This window comes from Hyaena hyaena, unplaced genomic scaffold (genome assembly GCF_003009895.1).
Source record: "Hyaena hyaena isolate Hyena2069 unplaced genomic scaffold, ASM300989v1 scaffold_514, whole genome shotgun sequence".
In the NCBI taxonomy this organism is placed as follows: Eukaryota; Metazoa; Chordata; class Mammalia; order Carnivora; family Hyaenidae; genus Hyaena; species Hyaena hyaena.
The window spans coordinates 748203-770856 of NW_024081146.1; the positions used below are offsets into that span (position 1 = coordinate 748203).

The 22654-nt window shown below is 39.1% G+C and overlaps 1 protein-coding gene across 1 annotated transcript in view; it reads right to left on the reverse strand.

Moving 5' to 3' along the window:
* The window catches only part of GTF2I (general transcription factor IIi), a 109946-nt gene that overhangs the window by 31697 nt on the left and 55595 nt on the right, over positions 1-22654 (reverse strand). The window contains exons 10-15 of the mRNA XM_039255204.1: positions 17113-17169; positions 15016-15072; positions 13039-13101; positions 5895-6005; positions 4066-4131; positions 533-716 (exon numbers count right to left, since the gene is read on the reverse strand). Coding sequence (XP_039111135.1) covers positions 533-716; positions 4066-4131; positions 5895-6005; positions 13039-13101; positions 15016-15072; positions 17113-17169 — 538 coding nt within the window. The remainder of the gene's footprint in view (positions 1-532; positions 717-4065; positions 4132-5894; positions 6006-13038; positions 13102-15015; positions 15073-17112; positions 17170-22654) is intronic.

The following is a 22654-nucleotide window of genomic DNA, read 5'->3' on the forward strand; positions in this document are numbered from 1 at the left end:
GTTAAGCGTACGACTTTGGCTCAGGTCATGATCTCAAAGTTCAAGCCTTGCATTGGGCTGTGTGCTGAGAGCTCAGAGTCTAGAGCCTGGAGCCTGCTTCGGATTCTGTGTCTCCCTCCCTCTCTCTGCGCCCCTCCCCCCCAACTCATGTCTCTCTTTCTGAAATAAACATTAAAAAAAATTTTTTTTAAATTCAGATCTAAAATCAAGACACTGTTTTACTGATGTTGATTGGTACAATGTTACTTCTTATGTTATACTGACACATTGATACTCTATTCCTTTACTTAGCAGCAAACTGGAAAAAGAACATGACTGCTATGAGTGAACCACACGCAGGCAAGTATTCATGTTCCAAGAGCCAACTCTGGGCATGACCATGAACACCTTGTCCACAGACACATTCAAAAGTGGTAAATAAAACAATATATAACTCAAATTTAATTAAGATATAGCCCTAGAGGTTAATGAATGTTTAGCAACAATATAGAAAGATGTACTAAAGAAGAACAAAGAGTCCAAAGAGTCTTACTTCTTAATCACAAAACGAATCCTTTCCTTTGCAAGTAATATCCTCTCAAGGCGAGGAATTCCGTAAGTAGATGGTCTCCTAAAAGGAATTCCTTCTGGAAGTCCTTCTACATAAAGATCTTCAACGTGTGACTGGAAAAGAGGGTATGGGATCGTCACAGGACCTTTGGCTTTTATAGCTTGAGCTTTAAGGATAAAAAGAGAAAGGAAAAATCATTAAATGACCAGGGTTAACCACAATTTGTACAACAGAATAATTGGATATGTACTGCTCTGTAAGTTTTATAACTTTATCATTACTTCTGCTTATTGTAACTGAATCATCACAAGAAAAATAGTACAAAAGAACTAAAAGAAAAGGAACACCAAACATGTCCATACACTAACCCAATCTGGAATCAAACAGTGGATTATTCTGAGGTAATGCACATGCAGACAGATGTTCTATTGAAATCTGAACCACATATAATCTAGAAAAACACCAGTTAATATCAGCTAGCACATACAGTAATATTTTTCAACAGTAAACATTAGTGTAAGAAAAGATCTTTTTAATTTTTTTATAGTTTTTTTTATTTCTGAGACAGAGAGACAGAGCATGAGTGGGGGAGGGGCAGAGAGAGAGAGGGAGACACAGAATCCAAAACAGGCTCCAGGCTCTGAGCTGTCAGCGCAGAGCCTGATGCAGGGCTCGAACCCAGGAACCGTGAGATCTGACCTGAACTGAAGTTGGACGCTTAACCAACCAAGCCACCCAAGTGCCCCAAGAAAAGATCTCTTAATGAAATAACTCAAGACTTTTTTAATTGGAAAACTTCTGCTATGATTTATTTATCCAAAGGTAAAATAAAACAGCAGCTACAGAAGGTCAAAGACACATGGGGAGTCTTAAGAATCAAATAGAAGGAGGGGCGCCTGGGTGGCTTAGTAGGTTAAGCGTCCGACTTTCACTTAGGTCATGATCTCGCGGTTCGTGGGTTCGAGCCCCACGTAGAACTCTGTACTGACTGCCAGCTCAGAGCCTGGAGCCTATTTTGGAGTCTGTGTCTCCCTCTCTCTCTGACCCTCCCCTGCTCACACTCTCTCTCTCTTTCTCTCTCTGTCTCTCTCCTAGAAATAAACAAAACAAAACAAAACAAAACAAAAACAATCAAATAGAAGGAAAAAGACCTTGATAATTTCATCAACCAAACTACAAAGGGTCAGGTTTTCTAAACGACAGGGTACATGTAAACGTCACTGGGCACGACATGTTGTGTTTCCAGTTGTGACATGGAACTGAGATTAAGACCATGCTTTCCTCTCATCCAACTCCTCGTTTTGAAATTTTTTAAGTAAGCTTTATGCCCAAAGTGGGGCTCAAACTCACAATCCCAAGGTTAAGAGTGGCATGCTCCACTGACTGAGCCAGACAGGCACTCCCTCAACTCCCCATTTTGAAATGTAGACTTCTTAGAGCTGAAAGTACATGATGTTTGGGACATCACAGGTTTAAAATAGGCTTGCACCAAAAAGAGACGGGACAAGAGAGAGTGGACGAGAAGGAAAATACTGTGATGTTGAAGGCTGTTAAATCTAGGTGGTGGATGCTTAGAGGGTCTTTACATCATTTTCTTTTCTTTTTGTTTGGAAAATTTCAGAATAAAAAGATTTTAAAAAGCATACGTTGAGCTCACCCACAATACAGAACATTGAAGACAGTACTAAAAATGCCACAGTTGAACCTTTTGATACTGATACTGAGTGACACAAATGCTAAATGCTCTATGGCTGCGGAGCAGGCCCGGATCACTCCTCGCAAAGGCTTCTACTTCCCTGTGTGGACACAGTGGAGTGACAGAAAAAGCCTTCTAGCGAATGTGCCGCAACAACAGCAGAGCCGCCACGTACGGACGTGGCCAGAAACGCCCCAAGCCCCCAAAGGAAAAGGATGTGTGTGGACTCCCCTTCCTCCTGCAGGAATCCCCCTCAGCAGAACACCTGCTCTTTTTTCCCCATAACTGATGTAAAGGTCTGTTTGCTGAACATTAATCCTCATACTCTACACAGTGCACGTTGATAGGGAGTCACAGGTAACAGCCTTTGTTGACACCATGCGTCTGAAAATCCTATTCCCACAGAACACTGAAAATATCTTTCATTAAGGCAATTACCATAAAATGGTTTCAAATTGTAACATGTGAATACTGTTCTTCTAATCTTGTAATGGTTGGGAAGCATCATTTTCTCATATGCAAAATAATGAAATGAATCACCATCACGACAAAACCAAAAACATAATTTTTGCTTCTCTTTGTGAGATTTATAAAACTGTTATGATAGGGAATTATTTTTACCGAAACAGGACTGCACCCCGTCTCTAAGAACAGATCTACAAACAGCAAGCACCTTCTGTGTACTTACACACCGCCTGTCACAGCAAGCATGTTACACACACCATGCTATCTACCTCATCGCATCTTCACAACACATCTATGGCGCTCCTGACCCTTTCACAAGACAGGACAGCACGGCTCAGGGAGGACGAAGGGAACAGCTAAGCGTTCTGTCCCCAGGGCCTGTCCTTACCAGCATGGGACAGTGCTTAATGCAGAGCAAGTTATGGGAGTCTCTGCTTTGAAGTGGGCCAACGAAAACCATGGGCAAAAGGCTACAGCTTCTGGAGGGGAGAACTACCAGGAGAACCTGGAGGAAATAAACGAATGCGTTAAGGAAAAGTTACTGAATTTGTTACTGAATTTCGTCTCATTCTAAATCTTCACTGATGGGTCGGCTGTCATCCATGAGAAGGATATAGGAGCTATCGTTTCAAGTTTATTAAAGTCAATAATGTCAGTGTAGTTTATCATTTAAGACATTCACCCAAAGAAATTAAGTGATACCAGAGAGCACCCTAAAAATAGGTTTTCAAGTTAAAATTCAATATATTGGCCCATTTTCTAGACTGTCAGTGGACTGCAAAGTAAAGAATCCTCCAAATAAAAACAGTAAAACAGCTGATACTTTTTACTGGTGGTTGCTATTTTTAGTTGAACATTTAATATATACCAGCCAGTGATAACACTGGTTGATCACTATCTAAAGGCAGATGTAGGATAGAGTAATAAAATAAAAGGAGAATGTGAGGCCCAACGTAAACAATTATGTAACAATAGTAAAGCAAATAAGGACATCTAGTTGAATACAGGACTTAACATAGTGGATTACGAAAGACTGACTTAAGAATTTTATCTTCAGTTAGATGTCCAAGATGCAACAAATAATGAACTCCTAACTGAGCGCAAGGATTAAAGGAAATGTGAAATTGGTAAGCACAGAAAGAAAACTTTCCCTAAGCCTCCTAGAGATCTAGGAAACAAGGTCTATAATGTTTGGACGGAGCCTATCCATGACCTTGTGAGGGACAGACACACAAGTAAGGCACACTTTATTGGGAGAAGCAGACTCTTTCATACACGGACTGGTTGAAAAGTAACACCATTGTTAAAACACTTTTCGACAAGCTAGTACAAGAATTTTTGAGTTCAGACTTACCATATTTTCTTTCAAACAACTCTTCCACTTGTTTACGGAGATCGGTAATTCGAGCATTCCACTTCTCTGAAAAATTGGGAGTTACAGTTACATCTCAATGACGAATCCCTCCCTGTTGGGGACACTGTTGTGTTGAGGTGACCCAACACCTGATGACTTATTTTCTGCATAATACAGCCTACTTAATTTTCTTCTGATTTCCCCCCCCATGGTTATTTATTTTGAGAGAGAGAGAGAGAGAGAGAGAGAGACAGAGTGTGAGCAGGGGAGGGGTAGGAAGAGAGGGAGACACAGAATCTGAAGCAGGCTCCAGGCTCTGAGCTGTCAGCACAGAGACCGACACGGGGCTCGAACCCACAAACCGTGAGATTGTGACCTGAGCCAAAGCCAGACACGTAACCGACTGAGCCACCAGCCACCCCCTAATTAATTTTTTTATTAAGTAATCTCTAGGGCCAATGTGGGACTCAAAGTCACGACCCTGAGATCCAGCATCACACACTGCACCAACTAAGCCGGCCAGGTCCTCTCATCCTTATTTCTAATAATCCAACTCCACCTATATAATTTTACCTTCTTAAGAACATTTCTTCTTTATTGTGGTTCTTAGAATTGGTCCAATAAGAGATTATAAGAGATGTTTTACAGTTTATTTTTAAAACATCTCATACTGAATACCTCTTTTTAGCCTGATAACTTCTGAAAGGCAGAACAGAAAAGACTAGTCCAATTAAACACTGTATAAGGTGTAGGCAAAAAAAGAGGGAGGGCTCCAAGGTCATTCAGGAAACCTTCCAAAACCTGTCTAAGAAGTGTGGAAGGAAGTATTTACATATAGTTGCAACTGCAACTACAGTGCTATGTAAACTTCCTACTATCTATGTAAATTCAATTTATATCCAGTACTTAGGACTATGACAAATTAAAATACTACAATGCTATTTTAAATATGTGTAAGTTAAATATTTTAACTATTCCAAATATAGATCACAAATATAATTTGTCCCACTACGATTTTTTTTAATTTTTTTTTTTAAATTTTAAAAAAATAGTTTATTGTCAAGTTGGTTTCCATATAACACCCAGTGCTCATCCCCATAAGTGTCCTCCTCCATGCCCATCAGACCCCTTCCCCTCCCCGCCATACCCATCAGTCGTCAGGCTGTTCTCAGTGTTTTTTTTTGGTGATTTTTGAGAGAGAGAGAGAGAGAGAGAGAGAGAGAGAGAGAGAGAGGGAGGGAGGGAGGGAGAGGGAGAGAGGGAGAATGAATCTGAAACAGGCTCCAGGCTCTGAGCTGGCTGTCGGCACAGAGCCCAATACAGGGCTCGAAACAAACGAACCGTGAGATCATGACCTGAGCCAAAGTCGGACACTTAACCGACTGAGCCACCCAGGCGCCCCTGTCCCACGATGATATCATTTAGTCCCTCAAAATGCTACATTACCCACTGGGGCTTGGCTAGATCAACTGCTGGTAGGTACACAGAATAAGAAAAATCAAGGCATAAACTATATCTTAATAAGAAAGGTTTTAAAGCTAAGAAAAATGACTCAATTACAAAGTCATGAAAACACTGATCTGAAGTCTATTAAGTGTACTTCGTATCAGAAGACGCAACGTCTCCTACTCTGGTCAACCCCAACCACACGTCAGCAATGTCTGTAAGCTTGCTTCAAGAGGTGGTGGTTTTCCTCACGTCACTCTAAGGCAGTAATACATTTTAAGCACCCCTCCTCCTCCCCCAAAAGAATGGCTGTAACTTTTATCAGGAACAGAAAGGGTTCAGAGGAACAGAGAGCAAAGTCCCATATCTGATCCAGAACGTACCGAAGTTGAACTCCCTCACTTTCCGCTTCCCCGCATTGGCTGGCTCGGTGACCGGCGGCTGGGGCGGCTCACTGCTCTTTGGTCTCTTGGTAGGTGGAGAGTAATCATCATCTTGAAAAAGAAAACGGTCATCACTGGAGGAACAGTCTAAGTGAGTTATGGCCACCGTCTGTTCATTTCTCAACATTCAAAAGATGGGGAGGGAGGGGGCTTCACACGTGCTCGCAGCAGCCAGCAGGAGGGTCCCTCTCGGCCTATTCCTTCCCAGGCACACCTGCAGGTTCCCTACTCTCGTGCGATGTGCTCAGGTGAACATGCCTCACTTTCCTTGGCCTTACTTCATTTCCTTTCGTTTGTTTACTTCAAATCACATCCTCCTTAAATCTCCCTTCTCCCCTAACTCCTCTTGGTTCCTAGGATTACAGTTTCTTTTAAGCCTTTGAAGAAAAAGATTTTAATACACATAGATACCTATGGTTATACAAAATACATAAGAAAAGGGGGAGGAAATATAGCTTGAAGAGAAAAACACTTCTGCTTACACAAAATCCAGGCATGCATAAACAGGGAGGGTGGATAACTGCACATCAAACACTTTGAACAAACACAAGACTTACAGAATTAATGAAATAGGGCTACGTCATCTGTGAGACAGATAATACTAAGTCAAAACAAAACCTTGTGGACATGAGCAATTAAGATATTTCAGTATGGAATGCAGACTACGTAAGATGTTTGTAGACATCTGCAGTGTGAGTTCATGCCAACCTCTTCATGGACACGTCTCCAGCTCAACTCTGCTAGGACTTCAGCTAATACGAGAGTTAAGGACATCTGAATAAAATAAGAGCTGTCAATGTCATCTTTGTTCTAGCCCCTGAAAATGTCCCGTGGCACAGTACTAAGAGTTCTGCTCAAAACTCAATCATAAATTACTAAAAATCTCTTAAGAAATCGTATACTTGACACTAAATATGGGATAGAGAAGAAACAGCCACCATCACCAAAAGATGCCATTCATGTACTACAGGTCCCCTTTTAGGTCATTTTCACTTTCATCTAATAGCTCAAGAAACCGGCTCAGCGAATGTTAAGTGATTTAAACACATCACACCACTCTCGATAATGTAGCAGACATCAGATTCCAATCGGAACTCCTACCACCAAGTCTGGCCAAATACACACCGCTGTCTGGGACGGCCATACATAACGTTTATGTACTTCGTATGTACATACAATGAACAAAGGAAAATTTGACTGAAGCCTAAAATACTTTTATCTCAGTCCTATCATGGTGTCAGAGAAGACAATCAGACGCTGTCTCCCTTGGTTCATGGACTTTGGGTTCTTCTTCTAATGCCAACAAATACTCCAGTAACCTGAAATCATTGATTGATTATTCTAACCAATAGGAGAAAAAGTCACCAATGTCACCACTACCAGATTAAGTCACATCAGGACCCATTTATGAGCTGGAAAAGACCAAACATGTGTCTAGGGGATACTACTTGAGGGAAACGTTATCATATGAACGATTTACAACACTATAATTTCCATGTGCTGACTGCCACTGTAGAAATCCCTGTTCAAATCCAGAACAAAAGGAAACCTACCATAAAAGATTTTAAAGTTACAAACGACTAGTAAAATAAAACATGCCCATGTCATCTGAGTTTACCTAATTTATTACAAGGATTAGCGGTCAAATGGCTATAAAAATGGGTCAAGAGATTATAAAAGACTATCAAATAATTAAATTCAACCTAAAAAGACACATTTGGGAAAACAACAGGAGATATCATTAAGATGTCTGTCCTTCAATTCTGAAAACAGACTGAAAGAAACCACCCCATCTTTTTCAATTCCCAGATTTCTAGAAACCTAAGTGTATTCTGATGCAAGTTGGCATAAGGTAAAATGAAAGACACTTGGCTTACCTATAAAGTGTCAAACCATTTTATCTTAATTTTAAGTAATCTCTATGCCCATGCTGGGGCTCATGACCCCTCAGATCAGGAGTGGCAGGCTCTAAGGACTGAGCCACCCGGGCGCCCCATGTCAAAGCATTTTAAATGCTTGATATGTTAACATGTCTTTAAAAACATTAAGCAATGGCATTAAAAACAAAAGGACTGTCCCTGTAGGCTAATGTAACCTAACTACTTCCATAGTCATCATTTAAGCTGATTGTTAACTGAATTACATAAAATGAAAACTGAAAGAGTATAAAAAAAAAAAAACCAAAAAACAAAAAAACCAAGAGCGCTGGAGGGTGGTAATGAAAGATCCCAGCAATCTATTTTATTAATGTCGACTACAAACTCTTTGAAACTGAGACCAAGGGGAAGGGAAAGGGCATGAGAGCTTTGTCAAAACTTCTTTAATCAGTCTACCTTATTTTAGACCATAAAAGATTTCATAGGATAAACATATTTTATAAAAGCAACCTCATTAACCATCAAGAGGAAAAAAAAGAACAAAGACAAGTCAAAGGGAGTATTTTCAAACCAGACAACCGATGGAACAGATTGTGACATATTAAAAACTGGTAGCTCATTTCTCTCCAGCGACAAATAATGAAGTTAAATCTATACATGTGAACAAATGCAGAGAGGTGGATTTAATTACTTGTGATAATAAAATATCTTACCACACATTCTAGTAAAAGAGTAACCCATTTCATAATCACTCTCTGGGCTGTTTTGTATTACGTGACATGTGGAACGAAATCAAAAGATCAGCTACAAACTTGACCATTGTATCATTCATTGTCTTCCCTGCTCTTTGCTACAAAAAACCCCCCCTGTAATTTCTTTTGCAAAAAGTATGAGAAAATGTTATTCTTGACCTCAAAATCCTTTCCACAAAGGATCAAAATTACTTACTTCTCTGCAGGAAAAATACCAAATAGAGTTCTAAATGTTTGCCTTTCTTCTAACCAGGCCCGGCAGAGAGAACACTGTTGTCCTAATTATCATGGTATTTCCACATTATAAGCAACCACTTTCATATTAGAAGACACGTACGTTCAGGGAGCTTCAAATTCAAGCCCAAACTGAAAATGTTTACTTTATCAATACTAAAAGCTTGTAAGATAAATTCTGAAATATTTTAATGCGAAAAAAGTTGCTCTGCGTGAGTATTGAAGCATTCTGCTGCCAGTACTAACACAGGCACCCACCACACTTTGGAAAAGAGCAGCGACTGTCCTGGACTCAGAATTTTTATTTAGAAAAGCCCTTCTCCTTTCTGCAGCATATTTACAAATATACCTATAGATAATACAGACTTCTGAGCTGAAATGTATTATGGCATTCTTAAAGCTGAACACTTTAATAAAACATGAAATAAATTTCCCAGTACTCTTATTTGTAACATAATCAAATCCTGATGCTTTCATCATACGATGTGACACCTATGTTTTAAAAATTGAAATGAACTAGGCACTGTGTCCCTTTTGAAATTACACAGAGCCATTAAGAATTACCTTACAGGTTTCAGATTAATGGATGGCAATTTTCGCCCATGGACCCAGGTCACAACTCCTCTCACATCTAATTTTTACATAAACAACTGGAATTTCATTAAGTGACTGAAAACACAAAAATTTTAAGTACTAACCTACTCAATCATCCAGACTTGCCACATGCCAGTAACATCTGTAAGCTCAGTGCTTTTAAGTAAACCCTGATGCCAGAGGAAGCCTATGGGCTCTACTCTCAGGACCCGCCTGGAATTCACCTGCTTTTACCTGCACTGCCAGCGCCCTGTTCTCCCCGCCTCCCCCCGCCCCCGCCCCCCGCCCCAACTTGCCCGGCAGCCTGCTAGGCCAGTTTTCCGGCTCCTACTCTGTCTACTCTCAGTCTCTCACAAAGCAGCCTTGTCCCTTCAAAGTGAAGGACAGAACCTTTTACTCACAACCCTTCTAGTGCACCTGTCTACCTCGAGCACTACGCAGTCCTCAGCACCTAGCGGGCCCCGGCGCAGACAAGCCTCTCTCGGTAGGTGCAAATGATGAAATGAATTCCTGAGTAGTGAAGTCCTTAATTACAAGCGGCAGCCAAATATTTACACAAAGGTCCTATACCTGAATATCACAAAAAAGGATACCAAAAAGGACAAAAATTTCAGCTGCTGAAGCTCTAAAGCTGTTCAATTATACTCCGCGCGGGACTACACGCCCATGTTGAAATATTTATGGGGATATTTCCATGTATATGAGAAATAAAATTTAATATTTCAAAGACAGTTTTACTTAAGACAATGAAGGATCAATTTCTAAATGAATATCTACAATCACTTTAACGGAAAAATGTGGGTGAGGAAATGAGCGGGAGGTCAGGCCGTGGCAGAATGAACAAGTGGGAACGGCTCAGGTTTGGGCACCAATACCCTCTGACAAGTGTGTGACGAGGAAACCTCTCTTTTGAGACAAAAGGACTTTCCTTTACTAACATGCTAAACCCAACAATTCCGAAGTAAGATTTTCTCTACACTCAGCAAAGACCTGTCGGCAGTCTGGCTGCACCCCAAAACGTGGGCCTGATGTTGACTAAATTAAGGCAAGCTTGGTCAGATGGTTCTGAACGCGATCTTCCAGACAGAAGTCACACGAGCTGGGATGTGACTTCTGGGCCAAACGGAGCGGCACGAACGGGAGTGCACGAGTCGGAGCACAGCACCAGGGACGGAAGGACTGCGGTCCCAGGTCGGCATCCGCGGTAGTGCCAAATGAGACTTTTTGCATCTCCACATAATTTCAAATACAGAGATCAACCATAAAGTGTTGTGGAAAATCTAACAAACTTCCTCGATGGCACGTTCTTTTTATTTTTTTCTAGAAACTATTTGGGAAGCTCAGAAAGACACACAGGGAGAAAATAAAAGTTATCCCCAGGCAAGGATTACCTTCATTTATTTGCTCTTCAGTACAGCATTTTCCTAAACAAAACACCATTCTCTAGCCACACTTTCCCTTTTCAACTTGCTTTGTTCGTGAGAAAGGCAGGGATTTGTCAACCTCACAACTGACTACAGTAGTGGTCTTTTTCTCAGGCCACTTCCTTCAAAGCAAACCAAACAAAAAACCAACCCCACTATTTCAACGCCTGCATATTCTTCTATTATGAGTATACACTACATTTTATTCATAAATAATATCAAACTAGTTTCCACCAGTTTGCAATCGTCTTTCCAGAAAAAATATACAATATACTTCTCAAACAGATGTGCATGCCAGTTATCATTTGACCTTCCTTGTTAATATCATACTTAGAATTTACCTTCCTCAGTGTATGGATGAGAAGTGAATTATTGACTTAATTAAGGTTGATCCATATCATGTGAGTGAAAGAATATGCCCTGGGAAAGGACAGCCTGAAAAGCGATTACTTTGCACAGACCTGTCATCTCACTGGCCTTCTGAACATAATAACGCAACTACTACCTGTTGATAAATCAGGATGATAAATCAAACTTCTGGCCTAGGTCTTAGTTTCAAAGAAACAGGATTTATCTCTCCCTCCAAAGAGTTAGAATTGAAAAGACTGACATGCTTTAGGCTCATGAGCCATTTATTCCATGATTATCTTTAAAGGTCTTTTGCTATAAAAGCAAGTACTTATTTTCTAAACAATTTTAACACAGTCTGTATGTGCTTTAAGTGTTCATAAATCTAACAGGTTACTGGTCCTATTTAAAAGTTTTATTCTAATAATTTTAATAAATATCATCTATTTTTCTTATTCCTACAGAAAGGACAACGTTCATTGTGTGTATTTATATGTTAAGATTTTCATCTCTGATAATTAATGAACCTTCTAACTAAAAAGCGATTAAAGTCAATTATTTAATGCTGACTACAAACAATTCAAAACTGCTTTTATGTTAGTAAAATTATATTAATAAAAGAAATATGTATACAAAATGAGATTAACAAATGAAGTATGAAATAAATTCTCATGAGAATCAATTTATATCTTAGAAGCAATGAAGACAGACATTTTGAGTAGTATGAAATAGCCAAACATGATAACCAAATGGCAACAGGAGACAGGTTATTAGAAGACAAAGAGAGTGAGAAAGAGACAGAAATCAAGCTAAGAAAGGTTAGGCAGCAGTTGAAAAAAAAACCAAAAACCCTCCAAAACTGAAGTATCAATACTGGGGCGGGGGGGGGGCACGCGCTATGGAAATATGTCGGTGTACTTCAAATATTCACTACAATGTTGCATGCTGCAAACACCTATATATTTTTGTGAAACTAAATATACACATACATGTGTGTTTATTCACAAAATTATTTTTACATGCATACACAATAAACTGACATCTATCCCTGAGGTTAAGGACTTTAGAACAAGGCAGGGAGTAAAGAAAAGTTTACAATAGTGTAATTTATTGTAGTGTTTCAGTATTTTGCCTTAGGAAAGAGCTAATCTGGGGAAGGGGGGACCTTTTAGAGGAGTGGTGTGGGATATTAATTGAGAAGAAAAAACATCACTGTGCATTTGGTAATTATGAAATATGACAATACCGTTAAGAATGCTATTAGCTGAATGTATTAACCATTCTGGCTCATCTGCATTCACGCATTACCTTGGAAGAAAACACTAGGGTTGAAGCCATGTTAGTTATAGGTATTACCTGAGAATATATTTGTCACTGCGGCTTCAGAAATCGTTTTTAAAGACAGATTCTGTGTTAGCCTTCAACAGTATCCTAGGGGCAAGCGTGGGGAAGTAACTAACCATCCACACCTTCCCTTCCACCTCACTGGGTTACTAGCTCGCTCTCTTCCAGCACGACCCAACCACAGGTTATAAAATCTGTTCTCGAGTACCAGCAGGTCTGGTCACGTTTCTCATTTGTCTATTTTTGGGTCCCAGGGGTAGACAAGTATAGCTCAGTCCACCTGTGGGCCACCACTCAGGCTCGTGGCCTTCTGTGCTGTTTAGCACTCTCAAAGGCCTGGCTGCGCTGTGAGGAGGTGGGCTGCTTTGCTCACACATACATATAGATGCTTCTCTTCTCTTCACAAGCTTCCTTCAAGAATGAATGAGATGCATACTTAGCAATGTGAATGTGACAAATAGGTTTATGATCAGAAGTGAACTTTTGGAATCAAGGCTTTTAGACGACTAACCTTCAATAGTCACCTCAACTTCGGGGTCCTCACTTGTTTCTGAAGGGACATGCTGAGTAGAATCTTGAAAAAAATAAAATTCTAAAATGACATTCGTTATAAAGCACTTTCTGTATGTTCCAACATTTTACTGATTTGTTACTCCAAAAGCAGCCTACTATATGAAACTTTACTGGCATTTGAATTCATCTCGGATTTGTTAGGTTAAAATATCTGACCCTTTTCATCACAGACAGGGAGGAGAGAAAACAGAAAATAGAAAAACTCTGGAACACTATTTGATAATACCAAGTTACCTGCATTCAAAAAGGACTCAAAAACCTCAGATTTTAGAGGAAGGAGATTTTAATAACATCTCTATTATCTTCTGCAGGAACTAGAAAATGCTGGGAAAAAACAAAGGCTTTATCTCTTCTGCTTACTATTTCCCCTCTCCTTTCAGAAATCCTAGGAGTGGTTTATATTGTTAAATAAAACCACGATGAATTTTTTGCTTTCGGGACCCTCATATCAAGCCAATGACTAGGACAAATGCGTATAGGACTCTATACCCTAACTTTATATGCAACATACTTTTAAAACTTAGATGTTTTATTTATATTTGTGTTACTACACAAAACAAATGTACATCAGAATGTTAGTGCTAGAAAGCTCAGCTGGAGAGCATCTCAGTCAACTCTCTTTTCATTTTGCAAAGGTTGAGAGATTAATTGATTTGCCAAAGATTATGTTTACTTGTTAGTAAAGGAATGAAGACCAGAACCCAGGTAGGACTCAACCCTGTTCATACTGTAATGTGACAGTAAAAATCCCAAACATCAAATATTTCAAAGCCTGATAGCTGATGGTCAAATTGTGGACTATGAAGCAATGCAGACTGCCTGAGAAGCCTTGTACCCTCTGCACCCGGCAGTACACAGGTACTTCACTGCTGCAAACAGACCGCCCATCTAAAACAGAGATTTTGTTACAAAGGAAACATCTAAGTACCTCCACATGGTGAAGCAGAAAAAAAATTCATCGACATACTTTTCTATAAAACGATCTCAAAAAGAAATGTAAAATATTGTTGAAAATGACCATCTCGATCTTTCTGCAAGAAATGTTTTTTAGTTAGAAACCCTAATTCTAAAATTGAATTTGGAAAGCTTAGCCAGCATTCCAGGGACCTTAATATCTTCCTCTAGTCAAGTAGAAATCAAACTAATGATTTTAAAAACTTAAATAAAAACACAAATATAAGGAATAAAAATTGCCAGAAGAGACTCCCTTTTTATTCCAGGGTGAAAAAAGACACAATGTGACCAGTTTATGAGAGAAATCATAATATTAAACAAGATTCAGGTACCTTACACCTGTCATTTTCCTTGGGAGAAAGCTGTAAGAGTTCTTTTGGAGCTCTATACACTGCTTAGAACAGGAAGCCATCCTGCACAATAACAGTTTCACTCAAGACTGCAAGAATGTAAAAAGCTGTTCCACAGTTAAATATTCATTCAATGCTCTGATCAAAGGAGAACTGGCTGGTACACAGACAAAGGAGTTCCCCAGGACACTTGTGGGTATAGACAAAATGCTATGTGGAAATATCACCCTACTTAAAAAAAATGGTACCATTAAATAATATGTTTAAGAATGAAACATCAGCAAAAACCATATTTTTTTAAGTCTAAAACACTGAAGTCATTCTTTCCTAAGAGATTCTGAACATGGCACAAGACAGCCAGGAAAAAGGCGGCGTTTTGCAGCATGAAGTTTTACTTACCACTTAAGTTCTCATCCCCATACACTTTTTTTATTCAGTATAGTAAAAGATTTTTTTACATCTCAGGACTAAAACAGTAAACCTGTCAGCCAAGAAGGCATACCAAAACAACCACCTTTTGGTTCCAAATAAGGTGCTTGCAGAGTAATATTCTCTATAACAGAGAGCAAGGAATACAAATACAGCAAATTAAAAACCCCTTTATTTCTAACCTTCTGCTGGTACTTCCATTTCTGTTCCTTCATTGCCCTCTGAAGAATGATGGCTTCCTAAAGAGAAAATAAACCACATATACTAAACCAGTAAAAACTCACATTGAAAGAAGAGAAACTAGGTAACAGTGCAAATAATTTAAGACTTATCATACAACATGTACAAACTGATGAAATCTTTGCAGTTAATTACAACAATGTGATCTAATTCAGAAAAACAGGTAACACTTCTACTTGAAAGCACAAAAAATTATTTTAAAACATAGATAAAGTAAACCTAAGTAGATTTGGGGATTTACTGTTATTTACTGTAACTACACAATATAATTACTGACAGAGGTTGGAACTGAGATCTAGAACAACTATGGTTCAAGGCACCATGCTCATCTGTCAATGACGCACACACAGAGACACAAATCAGAGTAAAGTCTATCTTTGCTCACAGACTCTATTTAGTCTAGACAAACAAGTTCAGGTTTTGCTATGAAATGTTTCCTGCTTTCCATTTTAACAATGGCGGAAACTATGGAAACTCAATCCCCATCATTTAATCAAAGTTGTACTAAAAGGAAACTCGTAAGTTAAAATTTAAGATACTACCTTTAGTCTCAAAAGCATTTTAATTCAGGTAATATAATCTGCCTGCTTCTAAAAACTGGAACATAAAGCAATGTATCAGGTTAGGCAGTCACAAGGTAAACAGGCTCATCCTACCAGAGCAGAAGTTTTACTCATAAATAGGAGAGAAGTAATCTACAACATTAGAGGGCCATTTAGGATTACTTGCACAAACTGCCCCAGAATATTCGTCCTCTGTCCTGAAATGTCAGAGCTACAAACATGGAAAAGGCTGAAAATCACTGCCTTCGTGTATAAATAAAACATATTACGAAGGAGTAAGAAGAAATCACACAGGGGAAGTAAAATCCAATCTATTTTGTCATCCACTGGTAGCTGAACTGAATAACTGATAAGCTATACTAAAGGTATGGCCCCCTAGACATAGGTTTTAAATGTATTCTATCCTGATTTTTAGAGAACATCAATTACACTTTCGAAAACTGCCATTCAGGGTCTAGTACTTTTTAATTTAAAATGCCATACACTAAGGTCAAATACTTTGGATTTTTATATGTCTAGCTTTCTGATGCCATAATTGTCTTGGGATTCTTTTTCACTTACTCCTTATTATGAAAACTCACCTGAGCTCAAAATGCTAGGTAAATCTACAAATCTAGAGCCACAAATTATTTTTTAATTAACTTTTAAACTAAGCTTTCTCAACACAGTCCCAACCCCCACCCCTTTAACGTTGTTAACATCTGAATGAAAGGAGCGATGGGTTCTGTGGGACTGTGAAGTCCAAGAAAACTAAGATGAATGAGGTCAAAGGAATGCGAGATAATGGAGCAGAGCACAGTATTTACAAATGCCAGGGCGGGTAAAGAATACGGAGTTAAGGTGGTTGCTCCACCCTGTATGACAAGAGAGCAGGTCAACAATGATTCTATGTGTTCCTTCTGGGGTTGTTATTTTTTTTGTATTTTTTTTTAATCAGAAATGAGCATTACATTTACATAACACGAAAAAAAGAAATCCTACCCAAAGAATAGATAAAAGTAAAAGCCATCACAAATAGCCTATGACCATCAAGTTAGGGCACTCTATACAACAATTTCCAGAAAAATATTCAATTAGTAAACTTCGGGATTTATTTACAAAGTGTTATTTCACAATCTTTCTAAAAACTAAGAATCAACATGACCTTATTGATATTTACATTCCTAACTACACAATAAAAACCTTATTTCTGACTATTCTGATATAAGGTATAAATGTGTACTTTACCTTAAATATGAAAGTGTGTCATGTACCCATTTCGAGATTCATTACTAGATTCACAAAAGGGAAAATTGGTTTTGAAAAATTGTTGCTTGTGAAGTTCATTTGTTTAAAAAAAAAAAAAAAAAGGCCAATACATTTTTTCCTTTTCCATTTAGAAAAGTAACAATACAAAATACTAAAACACAGTCTGTCCAATATAAAGAACATTACATCAGAACAGTATGTGGGAAAACAGAAGTGAAAAGGTTATACCTTGTAAAGACTTCGAAAGGGGGAGTTTGTCATCAACATCATCTGTTTCGGAAGGGCCTGCTTTGGAATACAAAGATAATACTTCAAAAGTAATCCCCAAAATGTATTTTGGGTCACTTTAGTAAACAAATTTGGGTGAGAGATATGGAATAATACAGCCTTTTCATGGGGGGAAAAAAAGGCAAAATGAAAAAAAAAAAAAGACAAAATGAGTGGCATCAGTTTATGGTCTTGCTGAATGGAAAAGGTGTGCTCAGATAAATTCTTACAAAGACAGTCTAAAGAAATTTTGAAAATGATCAGACATATGGATCGAGTGGGAATGACAGGTCTGAAATGGCAGCCATGGCTTTGTCTAGTACAAGGTAGGTTCCTAACAGCAAACTACAACTTTTACTTCATACAGGTTTAAAGTGCAGGTTTATCTTACAAGGTGCATTTCTTCCTTCCTTTACAAGTATTTGCTTATTAATCTTTTGTCATGCTGAAGAAAACTGCAGAATCAAACTGTTATACCTTCCTTAGACTCTCTAGAATCATGTAATTAAACTACCAGGAGGCTTGAATCTCCACTGAAACAGAAACATGACAAACTAAGTTATTAATTCAGAATTCCACCTGTCCTGCAGGTCCACAAGATTCTTTCTCATAACTTCACACTCTTCTTCCAATTATTAGTGTAGAAGTATTATGAATTAACTAATTCACATAATGCCGTAAAAAATTTGACGACACATTATACATAGTATCAAGCTTTTTAGTGATGAGAGTAATCAATCTAAAACATAGAACAAAACACTGTGTTTTTAATGTCTATTTAAAATAGAGGTCTTGTATTAAAATGAATACAAACTACTTCAGTATCTCTGAGTATTAATTGGATAGTGTGCCCTAAAGCTTATGAAGGAGCAATTTCACAAAGCACCAAACTAAGTAAAGAAACAACTTCCTAGAAAATGCACAAACTCTTTTTGGAATTTCAACTAAGAACAAAATGCGGAATGGAAAAGACCTGAATTCAAATAACCAGATAGCTTTCTTCCAAGTCGTGTGTTCCTGGGCAGAAAATATACAAAAAGCAATTAAACCATAACTGAGGGTGTTACCTGACCTCTCAGTATAGCTTTAGCTGCTTTTTCATAAGTTTGGCTTTGCAGTATTCTCAACAATGCTCTGTTCTAAGATTTTAAAAGTAATGTCCACTTTTAACACAAAGTACATTTTTGTAGGATTTTCAATGTATACGATTTCTATTTTTTAAATGTTTACTCTGAATTTCTAATTTTACTAATAATATTATGTTCAGAGAATTTGAGGCTATCTGTGAACAAGTATAAAATCCATTTTTGTAAAACATCCATGCCTTGTAAATTTATCTGCTGGGTACAGGAGTTCTACAGGAGCATTGACTGGCTTATGTTTCTAAACAGTAGAATGCAAATATTCTATTTATCATCTGTAAGTATTCATTGGCATGATGTCTCAGTTATCCATGGTCACTTGTTAAAATCACCACATGACTGTAGATCTAAACATTATAATTGTGTCAATTCTTTATGTCTATTTTAATTTTGAGGCTATATTATAAGGTATATATGAATTAAATACAGCTATTATCAACGAAGTGAATTGTAACTACCTATATTATATAGTCTAAGTTTTTATACCTATTACTTTTTTTTTTTTTTTTTTTTTTTGGTCTCAAATCAGTATTGCTAAGCTGGATTTTGAGCAGTTGCGATTTGCCCGGGATGCCTTCACCGATCACTAAACGTTTCCACTACCTACAATGTTACACTTCAGCTCTGTATGTTTTAACAGGATGGATCTGGGTTTTATTCATCGTAAAATAAGCAGCATACTTCACCCTCACACTCAAAATGCTGGCTGTTGACAACCCAGTTATGACATCAAACATTCCTACTACTCACACCCGGACACTTATCACCAGTTGTTGGTGCACAGAGAGATGTCCTAGCCAAAAATTGTGGACAAAAACATGTCGTATGTGAAAGAATGAACTACGGTATAATTACACAATGTACTATCACAAAAATACTATTAAATTTCTAAGTGACAAGTAAATCTCAAAACCTCACACTGAATGAGGGACACACAAGGAAAGGCTTAGGCGGATGCTTCTGTGAGAAGAGATGCAGTCAAGGCATAAAACCCTTATTCGCAAGACAACCCTGCACTGCAAGGCAATAGCTGACTCAGAGGAATGGGGAAGCAAGTGCAGGGGTGCCTGCGTGGCTCAGTCAGGTGAAGCATCCAGCTCCTGACTGCAGCTCAGGTTATGTGCTAACAGTTCCTGAGGTCAAGCACGCGCTGGGCTCAGCACAGAGCTTGCTGGAGATCCTTGCTCTCCTCTCTTTGCCCCTCCCTCTGCTGGTGCCCGCACTCGTGCTTACTCTCTCAAAATAAAGAAATAAACAGGAAGGAAGGAAGGAGGGAGGGAGGGAGGGAGGGAAGGAAGGAAGGAAGGAAGGAAGGAAGGAAGGAAGGAAGGAAGGAAGGAAGGAAGGAAGGAGTGACAGGTTGCTACAGGTTGAATCCAAGTTATTACAGGTCAGAAGAAGGGTTACCACTGGAAGCGGGTTGCCTGGAAAGGAGCCCAAGGGAAGGAGCTTCTAGTGATGACCCTGGCACCTAACAAAAAGCCTTCAGAAAGCATGGAAGAAGAAACGGATCAGGAGGCGCTTGGAGACCTGAGAACTGCATCACTGATGGAACGAGCAGACAGAAATAGCAGTAAGGCTAACAGCCCTAGACAACCCCCAGCCCACCTTGACAAAGTTAAAACAACTGAAAGTATACAAAGAATATTCCCCAATCACTAAGAGAAATGAACTGAAAATCAGTAATGGAAAGATATCTGAAAAGTCCATAAGTATGTGGAAATTAAAACTACACACTTCTGGGGCACCTGGGCGGCTCGGTCGATTGAGCGTTCAACTTCGGCTCAGGTCATGATCTCACAGTTTGTGAGTCTGAGCCCCGCATCAGGCTTGTTGCTATCAGCACAGAGCCCACTTCGGATCCTCTCTGCCCCTCCCCTGCTCACACTCTCTCAAAAATCAATAAACACTAGAAAACTACATGCTTCTTCCACTGTGATCTACTAATCACATACTGGGTATCTACCCCTCCCCCCCAAAATACAACACTAATCCAAAGGGATACATGCACACTATGTTTGCTATAGCATTACTTGCATTAGCCAAGTTATGGAAGGAGCCCACGTGACCATCGACTGGTGGATAAAGAATATGTGGAGGGCGCCTGGGTGGCTCAGTTGTTAAGCATCCGACTTCAGCTCAGGTCATGGTCTCATGGTTCCTGAGTTCGAAGCCCGCATCGGGCTCTCTGCTGTCAGTGTGCAGCCTGCTTTGAATCCTCTGCCCCTCCCCTGCTTGCGTGCTCTCTCAGAAATACATAAACATTAAAAACAAACAAACAAAAAAGAATGTGTGAAATACATATACAACGGAGTACTATCCAGCTATCAAAAAGAATGAACTCTTGCCTTTGCAATAACATGGAAGGAGCTAGAGTGTATGATGCTAAGCAAAATAAGCCAGACAGAGAAAGACAAATACCATCGGATTTCACTCATATGTGAAATTTAAGAAACAAAATATTAAGAACTGAAACAAATGAACATAGGAAAAAAAGAGACAGTGATAAACCAAGGAACAGACTCTATTAAAAAAAAAAGTTTATTTATTTATTTTGAGAGAGAGTACAAGCAAGCAGGGGAATGGCAGAGAGAAAAAAGAGAGAATCCCAAGCAGGCTCTGCAGTGTCGGCAAAGAGTCCATCGCAGGGTACAACCCAGTAACTGAGAGATCATGACCTGAGCCCAAATCAAGAGTATGATGCTTAGGGTGCCTGGGTGGCTCAGTCAGTTCAGCGTCTGACTTCAGCTCAAGTCATGATTTCATGGGTTCAACTCCTGTGTCGGGCTCTGGGCTGAAAGCCCAGAGCCTGGAGCCTGCTTCACATTCTCTCTCTCTCTCTCTCTCTCTCTCTCTCTCTCTCTGCCCCTCCCCTGCTTGCTCTCTGTCTCTCTCTCTCTCTCTCAAAAAGAATAAACATTAAAACAAACAAACAAACAAAAAAAAGAGTAGGATGCTTAACTGACTGAGCCACCTGGGCACCCCCAAGAAATAGACCTTTAACCATAGAGACACTGATGGTTATCAGGGGGGAGGTGGTTGGGGATTAAGGAGGGCCCCGAAGTGATGAGCACTGAGTGATGTGTTGAAGTGCTGAATCGCTATATTCTATGTTAACTATTATTATATTTAAGTTAAAATTTAAACTATAACTACACACTTTCACAAAAACCACAGGACAAAGAGGAAATCACAAGGAAAATTAGAAAATGTTTTGAGCTGAATAAAGAAAAATACAAATCAAAGTTTCTGGGGGTACAGCTGAACTGATGCTTAAAGGGAAAAAGAGGGAAGGTTAATGGCATTACATGCTCATATTAGAAAAGATCTCAGATAAATGATTTAAGTTTCTATCTTAAAAAACATGAAGTAAAAACAAATTAAAACAAGAAAAAACAAAAACTTAGGAGCAAAAATCACTGAAAGTAAAAGCTGGATCTTTTTTTTTCTTTCTTTCTTTCTTTTTTTTCTTTTTTTTTTTTGAGAGAGCACGAAAGTAGGGGAGAGCGACAGGGGGAGAGAGAGAATCTCAAGCAGGCTCAACACATGGGGCTTGATCTCATGACCCTGGGATCATGACCTGGGCTGAAATCAAGAATCCAAAGCTCCACCAACTGAGCCACACAGGTGACTCCGTAAAAGCTCGATCTTTGAGAAAAATGAAAAAATTCGAGAAAGCTCTGTAGCAGGACCAATGAATGGTTCTCTACTGGTGGTGACTGCGTCCTATAACTGTAACATTTTTTATTGTTAGGGAGATGCTACAGTACCTAGTGGGTAAAAGGCCAGGGAGGCTTACTAAACATTCTACAAAACACACATAGCATAAGAAAGATACCAATGACAATGCACTGTTCGCTCAAAACGTCAATATTGACAACCCTGAGAAACCCTGAGCTAGAGCAACCAAGAAAAAAAGAAAGACACAAATTACAAAATTGGTAATGGGAGGGACATCACTGCAGACCTTGTAAATAGTAAAATTTAGAAGCCACTACGTAAGGTAGAGTAGACAAATTCCCTAAGAGACACAAACTGCCAAAGCTCAATCAAGAGGAAACATAACCCGAACAATCCAAAACTATTAAAATACATTTAAGATTTAAAAATAGACTGAGCTTCGGGTGCCTAGATGGCTCAGTCGGTTTAAGTGTCCAACTTTGGCTCAGGTCATGACCTGATAGCTCATGGGTTTGAGCCCCACATAAGGTCCTGTGCTTACAGCTCAGAGCCTGGAGCCTGCTTCAGATTCTGTCCTCTCTCTCTGCCCCTCCCCTACTCACGCTTTGTCTCTCTCTGTCTCTCAAAAATGAATAAACATTGAAAAAAATTGTTTTAATTAAGAAAAAAAAAAGAAGATG